The 19,692-nt window shown below is 45.5% G+C and overlaps 1 protein-coding gene across 5 annotated transcripts in view; it reads right to left on the bottom strand.

Moving 5' to 3' along the window:
* SFSWAP (splicing factor SWAP) overlaps positions 1-19,692 on the bottom strand; it is a 109,831-nt gene that overhangs the window by 54,745 nt on the left and 35,394 nt on the right. For 4 of the 5 annotated variants that reach the window (XM_081966875.1, XM_081966878.1, XM_081966877.1 and 1 more), the window contains 4 exons: positions 12,847-13,096; positions 8,020-8,151; positions 7,253-7,346; positions 321-492 (listed from right to left, as the gene is read on the bottom strand). In XM_081966875.1, the coding sequence (XP_081823001.1) occupies positions 321-492; positions 7,253-7,346; positions 8,020-8,151; positions 12,847-13,096 (648 nt within the window). The remainder of the gene's footprint in view (positions 1-320; positions 493-7,252; positions 7,347-8,019; positions 8,152-12,846; positions 13,097-19,692) is intronic. The other variant, XM_081966876.1, reaches the window with a different exon arrangement.

The raw sequence follows: 19,692 nt of genomic DNA, 5'->3' as shown, positions 1-19,692 counted from the left end.
TGAAACAGAGATGAGCACCGCCCCCTAGAGTCGGGAACAACTAGCACGTATGTGCAAGGGGAACCTTTACCTTTACCTTCCAGGTCTTATTTTAGCCAAAACGTCAGAATGCATTTAAATTAACAATGCATGGGATTACTTGCCTTTTTACTTCACGGCCTGTCTCTCATTTTTAAAAAAAATCATAATTCAAGAGCACCTTTTAGAGGTGTGGGGTGGGGGTGGTGGTGGCTGGAGCCAGACTGGAGGTTTCTCGGGTTGCATAAATGTGACTTTGTCCTCTTAAAAGACAGGGCTTGATGTGGACTAGGAGGTCTTACCTTTTATCAGCTTGCCATCGTTGCTAATTTTGATGGCAGCTGCGTCCTTGGCATTATTTGCTTCAACCGCTGAATCGGCGTCTTCAGGACTCTGCTCAGCAGGAAACTGAGTCTCCCCAGGTGCCGCGCTGGGCGTATCGGCAGAGACGTCCTCCGACAAAGAGGCGACCTGCTTTTAAAAGAAGGGGGGGGGGAGAAATCCACTATGTAGCAAAATCTCAAAAGTGGAATAAATGTGAAGAAAGCCACCGAGGGACCCCTGCTTTCGATTGGGCAGCCCATCAACCACGCATGGTTCTTAAGGATGTTTTAAACTGATGAAGGCTTCAAAATAGTAGGTATTACCCAACTTTGGAGCCAGGAGTTATTCCAAAAGTGGAAGCCATATTGATAACTTAGCCAGCTTGAAATAATTTTACAAGACATGAATGGAGCATTCATCAGCAGCCTATACAGGGAGTCATCAAGTTATGACCGATCGTTTAATGAGCAAAAGTGTGGGAGCCTCCCCCACGCGACTTATAATCGGTCTTTGCACTTATGACCATTGGTCATAGTTGCGAGGATCGGGCACCCGCCATGGTCATGTGATCGAAATTGGGGCGTTTGGTGACCCACAGTTATGATGGTTGCAATACCCCAGGGTCACAAAAAATGCAGGTCCTAAGTGACTTATGATTGGTCCTCGCACTTATGACCATTGGTCATAGGTGCGAGGATCGGGCAGCCCCCATGGTCATGTGATAGAAATTGGGGCGTTTGGTGACCCACAGTTATGATGGTTGCAATACCTCAGGGTCACAAAAATGCAAATCGATAGGGGGAGAAAGCCAAATTCACTTAATGACTGCAGCAAAAATCAGACGTGACTTAGTGTCCCGGGGGGGGGGGGCATAGGATTTCCCCTTTGCGACCTTCTGACAAGCAAAGTCAATGGGAGAAGCTAAATTCACTTAACAACCGGGTTACTAACTTAACAACGGCAGAGATTCACTTAGCAACTGCGGCACGAAAGGTCGTAAAATGAGCCCAAAACTCACTTAACCAATGTCTGACTTAGCAGCGGAAATTTGGGGCTCCGTTGTGGTCGTAAGTCGAGGACTACCTGTCTATCTGGGGGCCCTTTACGATTTCATCAGAGCAGTTCTGTTCTCAAGAGTAAAGTGGATTCCTTCTTGTGCCAGTGGGAAAAAGGAGAAGATCTTAAAAGGTTATTGTACGTGGATTTTAATTAGAAGCCCGCGTGGCTCTCATTATCTGAACATATAGATGTATCAAAGCTGTCATTATACATCATAATGACCAGACTATTCTCAGGGTTACAATCCCAATTGCTGATAGCAGCAAATTGGTAGCGTATAAAAAGGTATCATTACATCTCGGCTCGAAAAGATAAAAGAATATCGTTTTTCCCTTTAATCAATGCTATGATGGAAGGGAGAACTTTGGATGGGGAAGGGGCATCACCCATTTGCTCAATACCATCTGAAGCACGTCCAGGTAGTCCTCGGCTTACGACCGCAAGGGAGACCCAGGATTCCCGTTGCTAAGCGAGACAGCGGCCGAGTGAGTTTTGCCCCGTGTTACGACCTTTCTTGCCACCGTCGTTAAGGGAGTCAGTGCAGTTGGTTAATGTTCTGACCCAGGCCCCCTTTAGAAAGCATGAAGCAGAGTCTTGGTCCCGACAAAACCTCTTTTATTTCCTCGACTGTGAATTCCGTTCATTCACGGACCGCCAGGCTTAGCAAACAGCCTTTCAGAGGAATGTTTATCCACACGCACCTTATCTCGCTTGGAGAGGTGCCAGATAACTAGTGTCCAAACACGGGGCAAGGCAATACTTGGCACAGAGTCTCTTATAATAAACAGAACTTTCCACTCTTGAAACGACCAAAGGAACGAATTGTTTCCTGCAAAAGCCCCCTCCCCGTTCGCTCCCCTTTTTATAAAAGTTTTTTTTTTAAATTTTCAAAACAAACACAACACATAAAATCCTCCTTCTTTACATACTGTAGAAAGTGTATCAGTTGGTTACAAAAGACTTTCGTGCTACCCACTCCTCGCTTGCCCGCCTGGGATCCTTAGGGCCCCAACCGGAAGCCGTTGTTGGAGCTAAGCAGCCCCCAGGAGAAAGAGTTGGCAAAACAGCTCAGTTCAAATTGTACCTGGCCGAGAAGGAGGCTCAGCAGAAGCACCTCAGTGAGGACTACGAGCATAGGCTTTCCAAGCAGAGGGAAGACCTGCGGGAGTGCAAGGCCAGGGACCGGCACCTGGAGGCTCAGTGGGCTGAGATGGTCAGCCAGTTCCAAGCCATGATGCAGTCCTACTGGAACGAGGCCCTCCAGCTCTTTGCCCAAAGCCCCACACCAGGAGGCTGAAGCAGACCCCAAGTTGGAATTTCTGCCCCCCCCCTCCGACCCACACATCCCAAAGGGGGAGACTCTCTGTGGCAACACAAGCATTCATTGCACTTATCCATCCTAGGGGCCGTAGTTTTGAGGCCCCCTGATTGAGTGCAATATAAAAAACGCAAATAATTTTTCTGCAGACTACCAAATTTTTCTCGCGGACCAACAGTTGGTGACCGCTGCTCCAAAAGGATGCAGATGGCCAGCTGTCCGCAAGGAATATAAATCCTTCCGTTCCCCACCATCCAGTCGGAGCTGAAGAAACTTCAGGGATGAGAAACCTTGGGCCAGGGAATGGAGGCCAATCGTTTTCCATTTCAAGTTCTCGCTCAAATGTACGTTGACGCTACCGTTTCCCCATCGTTACAGCGACCCAGAGATTCATTTGAGGAGTCCTGGGCTATGAGATTCGTATTAGGACTGTATACCAAGCCATTTTAAATGAAGAAATGGCTCGAGATATGCTTGGCAGGGGAGGACTGGGGGAAGAGAATGAAGCCTTCAAGGAACAATCTTTGGGTCTAGCTTTGCTTATCTGCTGCCACTAATAGCAGTGATAGCGCTTAAGAGGGCTCGTGGCAGGAATTTCTATCCCCCTATGCTCAAAAAGAAAGAAAGAAAGAAAGAAGAAATGAATACATTACGCTGGCAGAGATCGTCTGCCAAAGAGGAAGGAGGGGGTGAATTTATTCAGGAAAGATCTGGCTGCGTTTTGCTTAATGAGGAAGAAATGTAATTGCGAGGAAAAAATATATTAATGATCGAATTGGAGGCCACTTTAAGTGGACTTACAGGACTGTATCTATTTGCTTAGCGTATCAGTTTTTAGCTAATTTCACGCGCTGCCTTCAAGCGTGGTTTAAGGTTCGTTTGCTGAATGAGTTATAAATGGCCATCTTCACTCCTCAAACTAAACCAGATCGCCGTGATTTTGAACCACGGCAGTCCTCAAGCTACCACGGGGACCGACATTTCTGGCGCTAAGTTGCTGCAAATCAAAAAGTGAGCCGTCACCTGACCAGTCACATGTTTTTTTACCACGGTCGTGAAAGTGAGTCGGTAGTTGTTAAGCAAATCACCGGGTCGTGTCACGAAGCCAATCCGGCTTCCCCAGCTGACTTTATTGGGCCGAAGGCGGTGGGGAAGTTTGCAAATTGTGTGAGCAGGTTGACTTTTAAGACGCTGAAAGCATCGTGAATGAGAGGCGATTGCCTAAACTGCGATCGTGAGATGGTGCAATGGTTGCAACTTCCAGGACGGACCGTCGTTGTTTTAAACAAACGGCCGTAAGCTGAGCATTACCCTGTGCAATTTACCAACTACAGGAAATGCCACCTGCTCTGCTGACAGACAGCCACTTGTGGCTTAGGATAATGTGCACGAGCCAGAAAAGAGGGATGTGAAAATATGTACAGGCCGCTCGCATCCTGGACATAAACTGTTTCAACCTCTTCCCTCAAGACGATGCTATAGGCACTCAACGCCAAAACAACTAGGCACAAGGATAGTGCCCCTGCCCCCCCCCCCAATCACTCTGCTAAACAACTAATCCCCACAACTACCTAGTAGGGCCGTATTGGTATTATCCTTCTCATTTTTCCCATTACCTGTTTTTTTTAATCTTCTCATGACTCTAATTTTGTTGCTTGCATCTTACGATTTGCATTGTTGTATTGAGTATCTTAGCATCGTTTTATGTGGAGTGTTTATTTAATATCCTGTTGGCTATCAGTAAGGGTCGCAACTTATGGTTTCCGATGTGTTCTTATGGTGATTATGATCATGATTTATCCACCTGCTGCTTGCATGTACACTGAGAGCTTCTGTACCGGAGACTAATTCCTTGGATGTCCAATTACACTTGGCCAACAAAGTATTGTATTGTATTGTTCTGTTCTATTGTCTATTCTATTCTATTCTTTATTCTATTCTTCCTTCTTTCCTCTTCCTCCCTATTCTGTTCTATTCTATTCATATTCTCATTCTCTATTCTATTCTATTCATCTCATTATCTATTCTATTCCATTCACCATTCCATATTTTTTATTCTATTCCATTCCATTCTCTATTCTATGCCATTCCATTCACCATTCCATATTTTCTTTTCTATTCCATTCTCCGTTCCATATTTTCTATTTTATTCTATTCCATTCCATTCTCCGTTCCATATTTTCTATTCTATTCTATTCCATTTCATTCTCTATTCCATTCCATTCACCATTCCATATTTTCTATTCCATTCTATTCCATTCCCCAGTCCATATTTTCTATTCTATGCCATTCTCCATTCCACATTTTCTATTCTATTCTATTCATATTCATATTCTCATTCTCTATTCTATTCATCTCATTCTCTATTCTATTCTATTCCATTCCATTCTCCATTCCATATTTTCTATTCTATTCCATTCCATTCACCATTCCATATTTTCTATTCTATTCTATTCCATTCCATTCTCTATTCTATGCCATTCCATTCACCATTCCATATTTTCTATTCTATTCCATTCTCCGTTCCATATTTTCTATTCTATTCTATTCCATTCCCCAGTCCATATTTTCTATTCTATGCCATTCTCCACTCCACATTTTCTATTCTATTCTATTCTATTCTATTCTATTCTATTCCTGTTCCCTATCCCTTCCATATCCTAAAACCAGAAGCTAATTATCAACATTTATCAGTTCTGTGGACTCGAATGGAATTTTAGCTATTAAACATTACACACCAACTTGAGTTTTTTTTCCTTTGGGAGGAGCCCAGGTGTTAAAAAAAAAGCATCATGGTCTCCCTGTAAACATCATGGGATGTTTGATGCAAATGTAAGTGTGTGTGTGTGTGTGTGTGTGTGTGTATGTGTGTGTGTGTGTGTGTCAGGGCTCGCTCTCTCCTTCTTTTGAAGAAAAAAATAAAAATAAACAGTTCACGTGCCTTTTTTTTTTGTTTCCTGGGAAACACGCAGCAACTGTTTGACGCCCCATTAAACCGAACGGCAAAAAAAACAAAAAACAAACCTGTTTAAAATTGGAAGAGCGCTCTGCTTCATTAGTGGCCCGGCTATTAATTTCAAAAGCACCCTTGTCCCCATTATGGCAAAAAAAAGGAGCAAAACAGAGAGTTTCCGCACGGTGTGTTTGCAATCTGTTCCATCAAACGACAAAATACGGAAGGTAAACAATCAGAGGGGAAAAAAAAAACCCATAAAAAGCTAGAAGGCAAAGCAAAAGGCCCACCGCTTCCTGCAGTGACCTTAGTCGCATTGGTGGGTCTGTGCCCACAAAGCTCCTGGAATTAAAAGGCAAAACACAAATTCGGGCTGCGAATGATATTCAGCGTTTAATTGGCATTTGGTAACCGAAACCAGGCAAATCCAAAAGGAAAGAAGATGAGTCTGAGTTTAACCCATTTCCCACCCCGCCCAAGGAAGATGAGGCGAGAGATGTCCATGTCACCCATTGAGTAGAGAAGACGGACTGTGCCAACCACACTGTGCCAGTTTAGGGGTGGCAATTACTCCTACCCCCAGTTCAAGGGGGAGGGGCATTAGAATTAACCAAGTTCAATAACGAAGGCCGGTAATAATCACGGATAGAACTGACCGATCCCATCTGTTTATATCGACCATTTTCGTGCAGGTATATAAAACAAGCCCATTTTTGTAAAAAAAAAAAGTCTTTTAGGAGTACATATACACAGGCAGAACTGGTTGCCAGCCATTTTCAGGTAAGGAGCACATGTGCAGAGAGAGAGGAGAGTCAAGGAGACAAAGTGTGTGTGTGAGGGAGACAGAAGGAGGGAGAGAGAAGAGGAGGGAGGGAGACAGGGGAGAGAGCCAGAGAGAGAAGGAGAAAGGGAGACACGAGACAGCGAAGGAGAGGGAGGGAAACAGAAGGAGAGAGAGAGAGAGAGAATGAGAGGGAGACAGAAGGAGACCGAGAGTAGAAGAGGAAGGGAGGCAGGAGAGAGAAGGAGAGGGAGGGAGACAAAAGGTGAGAGAGAAACAGAGAGAGAGAGGAGAGGGAGACAGAAGGAGAGAGAGAGAAGAGGGAGGGAGGGAGACAGAAGGTGAGAAAGAGGGGAGGGAAAGAGAGGGAGAGAGAGAAGAGAAGGGAGACAGGAGAGAGACAGAGAGAGAGGGAGGCAAGATCTTATTTTGGCAAGATCTTTTCGCAGTCAGATCTTAGCCTCATTTGAATTAGAACTGAACTTTACCCCTGTTCCTCCCCTCCCCTCAGTCTGTGTCATAAATCACATTCCCCAATGAGGTGCACCCCTCCCAAGTCTGCTGCGGTAATCTGAGAGGTAATCTGAGATCCGACTCTAGCCGAAAGTATGCGTGGAATGCCCTCCCCCCGCTTTCCTCACTATGGCATCTTTAGGAGTTGACATCCCACTCATGGGGAACTAGTCCCTCCCTCAAGGGCCCCAGTCATTCAATAAGATACTCTGCACCGTTTTGATGGTGGGGAGGGGGAGAACAAGCCAACATGTATCACTGTTACATTCTACTTTCATAAGCCTACCTTTGAGCTGTCACTGGCCTCTCTCTGAAGGAAGAACTGCTTCTTAAATTCGTAGTAGGCATTGTACTGATGCCAAGGCTGCAGAAATTCAAATCTGTTAAGGAGGAGACAAAACGGTAGACGGATCTCAATTTACGACCATGCACCGAGCGTTCCCATTTTGGCACTTGGTGTTGAAAAGGTTCTGCCACACTGGCCTAGATTCTCCGTAGAAACATCTGGGGATGGCTTGCCCACCATTTCTGGAGGCAAGCTGCCCCACTGGTTAATTGTCCTGACTGCTAGGAAGTTTCTCCTCCCTGTCTCGTTTAATGTCACAAAAGGTTGGGCTCAAATTCGTAAGTCGACTGCTATCTGCATTCCCTCTCTGGGAGAGAGACGGATAATTTAAAAATGTGGTACAGGAGTCAAGATGGGGAAAATACAGGTGTGCACTGCCATCCCTCAACTCTAAGTCGTGGCCATAATTCATTATTTCCCCACCTAAGGAAGGAAAAGGCTATTTGAGATTCTGCAAATAATAAATTACACCCCAAGGCCCAGAACGTACATATGCCTGGAAGCCAAGCTTCCAGATTCTTTGGCAATAATGCTTTATCATTAACTTCCAGTAGTTTCTTGAATTTTAATGTGAGGAAGTACAATAGGTTACTATGTTTTTCGTTTCCCCCTGACAAGGCTGTCAATAAGAGAACGTGGGGCGAAGCTACTCGCTCGCAGGTTTTATCGCAAAATGAAATTAAGACCGAAGTCTCCCCACTACTCACCTCGGATCATTCTTGGCACGAACGCTGGTCTCAAATTTAATCCCATTTCTCGCAACATACTCGGCTAGCTTGTCAATTACGGGCTGGATATCTGGAGGTGGAGGGATGACGGCAACCACTGGAGGAATTGAGCTGGGAAATGTCAAGAGTGGAAAGATTTACACAGGCAGAGAACACAAACCTATTAAAACGGGGGAAGCAGCTCTTTTTTTTTTTAAGGCATCACCTGACGGGCTAAACAGGGAAAAGCCAGGTATTTCAACAGCGGGGGGGGGGGGATGAGGGAAATACAGATCAAAGCAGTGCTCAAATTAATTTTTTTTTACTACCGGTTCTGTGGGCATGGCTTGGTGGGCGTGGCAAGGGAAGGATACTGCAAAATCCCCATTCCCTCCCCACTCCAGGGGGAAGGATACTGCAAAATCTCCATTCCCTCCCCACTCCAGGGGGAAGGATACTGTAAAATCCCATTCCCTCCCCACTCCAGGGGGAAGGATACTGTAAAATCCCATTCCCTCCCCACTCCAGGGGGAAGGATACTGTAAAATCCCATTCCCTCCCCACTCCAGGGAAAGGATACTGCAAAATCCCCATTCCCTCCCCACTCCAGGGGAAGGATACTTCAAAATCTCCATTCCCTCCCCACTCCAGGGGAAGGATACTTCAAAATCTCCATTCCCTCCCCACTCCAGGGGAAGGATACTGCAAAATCCCCATTCCCTCCCCACTCCAGGGGAAGGATACTGCAAAATCCCCATTCCCTCCCCACTCCAGGGGAAGGATACTTCAAAATCTCCATTCCCTCCCCACTCCAGGGGAAGGATACTGCAAAATCCCCATTCCCTCCCCACTCCAGGGGAAGGATACTGCAAAATCCCCATTCCCTCCCCACTCCAGGGGAAGGATACTGCAAAATCCCCATTCCTTCCCCACTTCTGGGAGAAGGATATTGCAAAATCCCCATTCCCTCCCCACTCCAGGGGAAGGATACTGCAAAATCCCCATTCCCTCCCCACTCTGGGGCTAGCCAGAGGTGGTATTTGCTGGTTTTCCAAACTACCATATTTTTCATTCTATAAAAAGCACCATGATTTTGAAGAGGTAAATAATAAATAAAAAGTGTTTGCACTCTGCAGGCTTCCCAAACCCTCTTGTTTTTTTGCAAAAAAAGAAAAGGGAGGCATGTAGAGCTTTGGGGGGCTTGCAGAGTGCTCCTGGAGGGCAAAGATGGTCCATGTTTTTCTTGTTTGGGCCCTCCCCAAACCCCAGGAGCACTCGGGAAGCCTCCCAAACCCTCTGCATATCCACTTTTGCAAAGGGGGTGGGCCAAAAATGCTGTATTCAGTGTATAAAAAGCACCCAGGTTTTCACTCTTTTTTTTGGGGGGGGGGGGGGGAAAGGCGCGTCTTATACTCTGAAAAATACAATACTCAAAATTTCCACTACCAGTTCTCCAGAACCTGTCAGAACCTGCTGAATTTCAATCCTGGATTAAAGGTCCAGGCAGGATTTTAAAAGTTTTTAAGACATCCAAGTGAGGTGAGGAGAACGGAATGATTTGTTCCTGGCTCACAAAATAAAATAAAATAAAATAATATTCTGGGAAACCTGCAAAGATTTGAAGCAGAATGGCCGAGGCAAAAGAAGTGGTTGGCGGGATTTTTTTCCCCGATAAAAAAAGATCTTTTAGACATCCAGCGATTTAAACGACTCATTCTGGCGGGCAAACGTACAATTCTGGAGAAACGGCATTTGTTTGAGGCAGGACGGCCCCCCATCAGAGAACCCCCCCCCAAAAAAAGTGGTTTTAGGGTAATTTTGCATGCGCAGCTTCTGTCAAGACAATAGGCGCTTATTGAAATTCTCTACGTATTCCGCAACGCTAAGACTCTGCTTTAATTGAACGCCGTTCTTTCGGAACGGGTTCTTTTATGGGCAAGAAACCCACCCACACGCTCTTACTTTCATTACGCGATATTCCAAAGCGATATTCATTTCAAATATTTATGTTGTGCAATTAAAGAGAGACGTTAGCGATACGATGAACCACATAAACTGCATTATTCGATTTTTATCTCCCATCTTTATTACTTGATAGGTAAACTCAAGGCAGCAAAGATAGGTAAGGGGTCTCCGATTTTCCTTACGACGACAACCCTGTGAGGTGGGTTGGGCTGGGGGGGAGAGAGAGGGACTGGCTTAAGAGTCGCTCAGCTGGCTTTCATGGCTAAGCCAGGACTAGAACTCCCAATCTCCTGGCGATGGGTCCAAAGTTACACGACTGGCTTTCATGGCTAAGGTAGGACTAGAACTCCCAGCTTTCATGCCTAAGACAGGACTAGAACTCACCATCTCCTGGTCACTGGACCAAGTTACCCAGCCGGCTTTCATGCTTAAGGCAGGACTAGAACTCACTCTCTCCTGGTGATGGGTCTAAAGTTACACAACTGGCTTTCATGGGTAAAGCAGGACTAGAACTCCCAATCTCCTGGTGATGGGCCCAAAGTTACACAACTGGATTTCATGGATAAGGCAGGACTAGAACTCCCAATCTCCTGGTGATGGGTCCAAAGTTACATGACCGGCTTTCATGGCTAAGGCAGGACTAGAACTCACTCTCTCCTGGTGATTGGCCCAAAGTTACACAACTGGCTTTCATGGGTAAGGCAGGACTAGAACTCACCATCTCCTGGTCACTGGATCAAGTTATTCAGCCGGCTTTCATGCTTAAGGCAGGACTAGAACTCACTCTCTCCTGGTGATTGGCCCAAAGTTACCCAGCCAGCTTTCACATGCTTAAGGCAGGACTAGAACTCCCAATCTCCTGATGGAGAACCTGTTCTCATAGGGGATACTAGAGCAAAATTAACATCAGCAGGCTTTGAGATGGCCAACAGAATATCCTCTTCAGAACGCAAACTTGGGAAGACCCATCTGGAAGTGGGTGGTTTATGAAACAGAAATTAAATAGGCTTCTTGCACATTATAAGCCCGCAAGGGGCTGGCAAGGGAGGAAAGGAAGATTATTTTTTAGTGAAAAGATTAATTGCTGACCAAGAAGGCCGTCAAAAAACAATGACAAAAAAGCCCCCGAGGATATCATCCACGAAACAAAAACCAGACAAGGCAAAACAAACGGGCTCTTCTGGGCTCTCTCTAAAGCTCCCTGACAGTTTTAGGATGTAAGGAGACACCCTTTTATTTGAGCTGCCTTTTTAATTATTAACATTTAATCACTTTGACATATGCAACTGTGCACTGTCTGGTAGCTGGGAAGCCTCCCTGCCAAAGCCTGGTCTGGACTGGCCCAGCCACTCGGAATCGCTGGCGTTAGGTCAACATGCAGGACCCAGGTTCATATACCGTATTTCTCAGACTATAAAACGCGCCGAGGTTTTGAAGAGGCAAATTAAAAAAAGTTTTTGCACTCTGCAAACCTCCCAATAACGGCCCGTTTTTTCGCAAAAATGGGCCCGTTTTTTTTTCTTCCAAAAAAAGGCATGAATAGCCTTTAGGAGGCTTGTAGAGTGTTCCAGAGGGTTTTTCCCATTAAAAAAGGCATTAGGAAGCTTATAGAGTGCTCCTGGAGGCTGGGGGCAAATTTGAGCAAAAAACGACCCATTTTGTGCTCATTTCTGCCCTCCCCAGCCCCCAGGAGCTCTCTGAAAGCCTCCTATAAGCTATGCACAGCCATTTTGATGAAGGAAGGAAGAGAGAAAGAGAGAGAGAGAAGGAGGGAAGAAGGCAGGGATGAATGGAAGAAGGCATAAAAGAGATATTAAAAGTCAGGAAGAAGGAAGGGAAAAAGGAGAGGGGGAGGGAGGGAGGAAGGAAGTGAGAAAAAGAGGGGGGTAGGAAGAAGGGAAGGGATGAATGGAAGAAGGCATAAAAGAGATATTAAAAGTCAGGAAGAAGGAAGGGGAAAAAGGAGAGGGGGAGGGAGGGAGGAAGGAAGTGAGAAAAAGAGGGGGGTAGGAAGAAGGGAAGGGATGAATGGAAGAAGGCATAAAAGAGATATTAAAAGAAGGGAAGGAGGGAGGGAGAAAAAGGAGAAGGGGAGGGAAGGAGGAAACAAATGAGAAAGAGGGAGGGAAGAAGAAAAGAAGGGATGATTGGAAGAAGACATAAAAGACATATTAAAAGAAGGGAAGGAGGGAGAAAAAAGGAGAGGGGGAGGGAGGGAGGAAGCAAGCAAGCAAATGAGAAAAAGAAAGAGGAAGGAAGGGATGAATGAATGAATGGAAGAAGGCATAAAAGACATATTAAAAGAAGGGAAGGAGGGAGGGAGAAAAGGAGAAGGGGAGGGAGGGAGGAAGCAAATGAGAGAAAGAGGGAGGGAAGAAGAAAAGAAGGGATGAATGGAAGAAGACATAAAAGACATATTAAAAGAAGGGAAGGAGGGAGAAAAAAGGAGAGGGGGAGGGAGGGAGGAAGCAAGCAAGCAAATGAGAAAAAGAAGGAGGAAGGAAGGGATGAATGAATGAATGGAAGAAGGCATAAACGACATATTCAAAGAAGGGAAGGAGGGAGGGAGAAAATGATAAGAGGGTGTAGTATGGAGGGAAACTGATTTCTGATGCTTGTGAAATAAAAACCTCTGTTGGAAAAAGAGCCAAGTACGGAACCTACTGCTACCAAGTCCATATTATCTCAGCACCAATTCAATTGTTGAGTCTAACCAACACGTTACTCTCCTTAGCTTGGGTTTACTTCCAGCTACCACCCTTAGGAAAAAAAAGATGCTCTCTAAAACGAGCAGCCTGTCAGTTGCACGAGCCACTCAACACAACTCCTCCTCTGCACAGCCCAGCCTGAAAAACGCCATACCTTGCTGAAGTGCTTGGGCCAGGTAATGCGCCACTCGGGTCTTCGCTGGCTTCGGAAGAGGGTGGCGGTGGCGTCGTACCAGGAGGCGGAGGGGCCGTGATGGTGGCTACGCCGGTGGTGCTCGACACCGTCACCCCAGCTGGCAGGGCGCTATAGTAAGTAGCCATGTCAATCCCCGGCGGCGGCGGGGCGAAGCAATACGTCCCATCGGGCAGCATGTAGTAGCTGTAGTACATGGCGGCCACGGTTGCTATACAGAACGAAAACAAAAAGGGATGATCAGAATTTTGACCGGCGTGGAGAGAGAAAAAGGCCAACTCAAACAGTGGCATGGTGCCAACCCTACAGCTCTGCGGGCAGCTGCAACAGGACTGCCATAATGCTTTGGGCTCAACTATGAAGCTTTCTACAATGTGGGGTTTTTGGTGCTCTCTGAGCTTGGCTGTTTTCTTGCAGACGTTTCATAACCCAACTAGGGAACATCATCAGTGCTAGAAGGGAGTGGGATTTTCAGGGAGGAAGATGAGGAGGACTGGGGGGTCCTTGTTGCTCTCTCAGCTGGTGGTTTTCTTGCAGATGTTTCATGACCCAACTAGGGAACATCATCAGTGCTAGAAGGGAGTGGGATTTGCAGGGAGGAAGATGAGGAGGACTGGGGGGTCCTTGTTGCTCTCTCAGCTGGTGGTTTTCTTGCAGATGTTTCACGACCCAACTAGGGAACATCATCAGTGCTAGAAGGGAGTGGGATTTGCAGGGAGGAGGAGGTCTGTGGGATCCTTGGTGCTCTCTGGGGTTGGTTATTTTCTTGCAGACGTTTCATGACCCAACTAGTTAACATCATCAGTGCTACCAAGGAGAGGGGGTTTGGTCTCTATTTAAGTCTTGGTGAGATGGTCTTGGTGGTTTCTTGATTAGGTTGTTATTACCTGTTTGACTGTCTGGGGTGGTACAGGTGGTCCTCAACTTGTAACAGTTCATTTAGTGACCCTCAAAGTTACAACAGCAGTGAGAAAAAGTGACTTTAGGAGCAGTTTTCACAGTTAAGACCTTTGCAGCATCCCCAGGACCGTGGAATCCCATTTCAAACGCTTGGCAACTGTTTCATACTTATGACCGTTGCTGTACCCTACCCCAAGGGTAGGTGATCCCCCTTTGCGACCTTGTGACGAGCAAAGACAATGAGGACACCAACCAGATTCACTTAACTGAACTGTGGCAAAAAAAGGTCACAAAATGAAGCAAAACTCACAACCTATGTCTCACTGAACGACGGAAATTCTGGGCTCAATTGTGATTGTGACTACCGTAGTTCTGGACTGGGGCATTGTTTATTGAATGATTGTTGTTTAGACTAGAGTTCAACCCTGAGATACAAATATTCTCTTCTGTTGTTAAGGTAAAGGTTCCCCTCGCACATACGTGCTAGTCGTTCCCGACTCTAGGGGGCGATGCTCATCTCCGTTTCAAAGCCGAAGAGCCAGCGCTGTCTGAAGATGCCTCCGTGGTCATGTGGCCGGCATGACTCAATGCCAAAGGCGCACGGAACGCTGTTCCCTTCCCACCAAAGGTGGTTCCTATTTTCCTACTTGCATTTTTAACGTGCTTTCGAACTGCTAGGTTGGCAGAAGCTGGGACAAGTCACGGGAGCTCACTCCATTATGCGGTGCTAGGGATTCGAACTGCAGACCTTTCTGATCCATAAGGTCAGCGTCTTAGCCACTGAGCCATCATATCCCTCTTTTGTTGTTATTAATATGTTATTCCTTTCTCTGAATGAAAGAAAAGCAGTTTTGCTGTGTGCTATGAAACTCAACTGATACAGTAATTATCAGTAATACAATAGTAATAGAATGCAATAGTAATACAATAGTAAATAGTAATACAATATTTACTCATTTACAGAATGGATCTGGGGGAATACAAGCAGTCCTCGATTTATGACCACAATTGAGTCCAAAATTCCTGTTGTTAAGTGAGACACTTGTTAAGCGAGCTTTGCTCCATTTTTACCACCCTTCCCGACAAAAGACGTTAAGCGAATCACTGCAGCTGATAAGTTAGAAACACGGTTGTTAAGTGAAACTAGCTTCTCCACTGACTTTGCAGGTCGCAAAAGGGGATCACAGGGCTTTGTGGGACACAGCAACGGTCGTATGAGCCAGTTGCCAAGCTTCTGAATTTTGACCATATGATCATGGGGATCAAAGGTGGTAACTGTGGAAAAAATGGTCATAAGTCACCATTTTTCGGTGCCGTTATAATTGTGAACTGATGTAAGTCGAGGACTATCTATACACGCAAGGACGTCAAGGTGTAAATTTGCACAAAACTGGAAAAGTGAAGAGATTCCTACAAACGAGAATGTGATTAGGAAAGTATCAGAATGTGCAGAAATGAATAGATTAACACTGGCAATTAAAGAGAAAGAACAAATTGACCTCTTACACTATTTGGGAATCATTTTAGCGATGGTTAGAGAATAAATATAAGAATCAGCGGTAAAACGAGTTGTGTAAAATACAGAAAACGTACCAGTAGTTAATATTATTAATAGAGTTAAATAAATCATGAAGAGGATTGTTATGGTATAAGACATTTAAGGGTATTGGTATTAAGCTAAGAATAGATTAAAAAATGAATACGATTGTAAATTTTAATTGTTTGCACAAAATACTTGTACCCAGGCGGCACACTGTTTAAAGGAAGATGGATTGTTTATATTAAAATAAAATAAAAACTTTAAAAAAAAGGGGGGGGGGAATTTGAATGGGAGAGCTAAAATGTATAAATGGAAAGTAGAAATTTGGAACGCAGAGAGTCCACATCAAAAGAGAAATCTGCAGCTAGGTGACAGGTGGACATTATGTTCCATTAAATGCTAATAAAGGTAGAATTGTATTACGAGTTTTTTTTGGGGGGGAAATGGTGTGATGTTATGAATATAAGGCAATCCGGGGAAAATAATGCCATCTTTGGCCCTCCGTGAATGGGTAGGAATGAGATGAGAGGAGTATAAAAGTGGTGATTGGGCTATTTGGATCCCGAGAGAGTAGGAGGATTATCTGCTTAGAAAATGGTGTGCTTGTTTTTCAAACATGCCCCTATTCCAAGGTACACACGGCGAAGGAATTACAAGCATGAAAGGATGGCTGACTTTTTGATTGTTTAGGGCGGTGGGACTCAACCTTCCTAACGCTGCGACCCTTTAATACAGGTCCTCATGTTGTGGTGACCCCCAACCATAAAATTATTTTATGCTTTCCGTATTTTTTTGAAAATATGTGTTTTCCGATGGTCTTAGGCGACCCCTGTGAAAGGGTCGTTCGACCCCCAAAAGGGTCCCGACCCACAGGTTGAGAACCACTGGTTTAGGATGACATTAGGGAACGATATGGGAGGTGAACAGAAGTTCTGAGTGCTATGCCTGTCATTTCTTGATAAGGCAGTCCTCGACTTACGGCAGTTCATTTAGCGAACGTTTGAATTTACGACAGCACTGGGGGAAGAAAAAGTGACGTACGGCCGTTTTTTACGAACTTTGCCGCATCTCCATGCTCGTGCGATGAAAATTCAGATGCTGGGCAACTGGTTCGTGCTTATGACCGTTGCAGCGTCCCAATGGTCACGTTGATCTCCCTTTGCGACCAAGCCAAGCTCACTTAACAACCAGGTCTTATCAACTGCAGAGGTTCACTTAACAACTGTGGCAGGAATGGTCGCAAAATGGGGCAAAAGTCACTCAACAAATGTCTCACTTAAGAAGAGAAAATTTGGGCTCAATTGTGGTCGTAAGTCGAGGACTACCTCTACTGCTAAGAGTGAATCTTGGGGGGGGGGGGATTGATAAGGACAGAAAGCAGAGGTGACAGAAACTAAAATGAAAATAAACCAACTGCAAAGAGGGAAAAATATACACCTTGTGCAAAAAAAACCCCAAAACCTACAGGTACTCCTTGACTTAGGACCAGAATGACCCCCCCCCCAATTTATGTTGCTAAGCGAGACATTTGTCACGTGAGGTTTGCTTCATTTTGCGACCTTTCTGGCCACAGGTTGTTAAGCGAATCATTGCAGTTGGTAAGTGAACCTGGTTTACCCATTGACTTTGCTCGTCAGAAAGTCGCAAAAGGAGACCGCATACAACTGTCATAAATGTGAGTCAGTTGCCAACTGCCTGGATTTTGATCAGGTGGAGGCTGCGACGGTCGTAGGTGTGAAAAACGGCCCTAAGTCACTTTTATTCAGGGACGTTGCAACTTTGAATAGTCACTAAACGAACTGCTGTTCGGCCCCCTAACCCTAACGCCCGACGGGACAAATGGAAAAGGGACATAAATGCCCACAACAGAAAACATTGTTTGCAAGATGCCAAAAACGAACTCCAAACAGCATTTGAAAATGTCCAAAAGGCCGCACGGACTCTCCCACTCCCCTCAAAATAAAAGTGCGTGCATTTCCCAAGTATGGCATCATACTTGCCTGCGACGCTCCAGCTGCTCGGCGGAGCGTCGCACAGGCGAAGTATGTGCCATGCGTGTGTGTGGAAGTGCCGAAGACTTTAAAGACAGGTAAGGAGCTCAGTCCCTCCGGAGCACCGTATTGGAATGGTACCCGGGTAGGCTCCAGTATGCCCATACCGGGGCATACCGCCTGCAACCCACCACTGGCTGGCTGTGAATAAAATCTGCGGTTTGCAAAGCGTTTCATTATTTTATCAATGCCATAACGTGCATTGCAGGAATGCCGATTTAAAACAGCTCAGCAGTTTACGGAATAATCACCGTCTTCCGTTGTTGTGTTGTGGGGAGTCTGCATAATTCATGCCTTTTTCAAAAGGCAGGGCGATAAATCACCAGCCTGTTTGGGCGGAGAGCGCTTTTTAATGCGTTATTTTATTAAATGCACAGGTATGAATCCTTCAACTTCTGAAATGCCAGCTGACCAAGCCACTAATAAACGGAGCCGGTTTAATTTTACAGACCGAATCCTAAAGGGTTACTGGAGCCATCTGCTCCAGAGCAGGACTCCCAATCAAAATGTATCCCAGGAGACGGCTGCTTTAATTCTTAATTTTAGAGTTCTCTGTCAGCCTTCCTGCATTATTTAGAAAAAGCAGGATGGAGACATGTCTGAAAGTGACAGACAACAAGGCCCGGGACGGTAATTAATTATCATATTTCATTAATAAAACAGAGATGATGCTTCGGCTTGCAACGGATGATGCTTGCAACGGCTCAACAAGAGAATAATTCTAGCCCAGTATGCTAAGCTTTAAAGGGAGAAATTCTGTGATAAGATGCATCTCTTAAGATGCACAACAGACCTCTAAATAAAAATAGATCTGGTATCTAACCGGGGGGGGGGGGGAGGGGGGGGAGGAAGAGCATTGCAAAAACGAAGCGAGGAATGATAATAAGTCTGTACCTATTAAAAACAATGAGGCAAGCCATTTACAAGCCCAGCTTATACCTAAAGGAGCTTCACCAGTCTCTAAAAACAAGGAATTTTATAGAATTGGGGCAACTTCTGTTCCACTGGTTAATTGTTGTCACTGTCAGGAATTTTCTCCTTAGTTCTAAGTTGCTTCTCTCCTTGATTAGTTTCCACCCATTGCTTCTTGTTCTGCTCTCAGGTGCTTTGGAGACTAGCTTGGCTCCCTCTTCTTTGTGGCAACCCCTGAAAGATTGGAAGACTGCCATCATGTCTCCCCTGGTCCTTTTTTTCATTAGACTAGACATCCCCAGTTCCTGCTTGGGAATGACTGTTTGGAAAAGAGGTGGGACTATTTTTCTTTAAATGCATGGGGGGGGGGGGGGGTCCTTGATCTATCACCATGATTGGGGCCAGAATTTCCACTGCTAAGCAAGGCAGTTGTTAAATGAGTCGCACCCCATTTTACCACCTTGTTTGTTAAGTGAATCACTGCAGGTCATTAAGTGAGTCTGGCTGTTAAGCGAATCGGGCTTCCCCCATTCTCTTTTGCCTGTTGGGAAGGTCGCAAATGGTGATCATGTGACCCTCCCCTAGATGCTGCGACCCTCCTAAATACACCCCGATTGACAAGTGCCAGAATTCTGTTTGCTTGACTGTGGGGATGCTACAACGGTCGTAAATGTGAGGACTGGTCTTAAGTCACTTTGTTTAGTGCTGTTGCAACTTCGAATGGGCACTAAATGAATGCTAAGCTGAGGGCTGGCAGTACATTTTGTTTTTTTGGGGAGTGGATAAATTTACATTCCAACTCCCAGACAGAGTTGTCCAACCATCAGATTAGTCCTCGACTTGCAACGGTTCATTTAGTGGCCGTTCGGAGTTACAACGGCATGGGAAAAGTGACTTATGACCGTTTTCCTCACTTACCATTGCAGCCTCCCCATGGTCATCTGATCCCAATTCAGACAGCTGGCAACTGACTCCTATTTATGACAGTTGCAGGGCCCCTTCTGCGACCTTCTGACAAGCAAAGTCGATGGGGAAGCCAGATTTCCTTAATGCGTTATTAACTTCACAACTGAGGGATTCACTTAACAGCGGGGTGGCAAGGAAGAGTGTAAAACGGGGCAAAATTCACTTAATAAATGTCTTTTAACAACTGTGTTACTCATTGAACAACTGCAGTGATTCCGTTAACAAATGTGGTGAGAAAAGTCGTAAAACGGGGCAAAATTCACTTGACCAACATAAATAAATTTGGGGGGGTCAATTGTGGCCGTAGGTTGAGGGCTACCTCTATTTTGAGATCGGATGTGCAGATTAAAGTCCACTGAAGGTCAGAGGACCCTGCCTTGAGGTTCTTTCTCTTCGACACTCTCTTGCAATTCAGTTCACACGGCCCACATACCTTTG

This window comes from Natrix helvetica, assembly GCF_964273705.1.
Source record: "Natrix helvetica genome assembly, chromosome: 14".
In the NCBI taxonomy this organism is placed as follows: Eukaryota; Metazoa; Chordata; class Lepidosauria; order Squamata; family Natricidae; genus Natrix; species Natrix helvetica.
The sequence above is the reverse complement of the archived record's forward strand: the minus strand, read 5'-3'. Positions and strand labels throughout refer to the sequence as shown.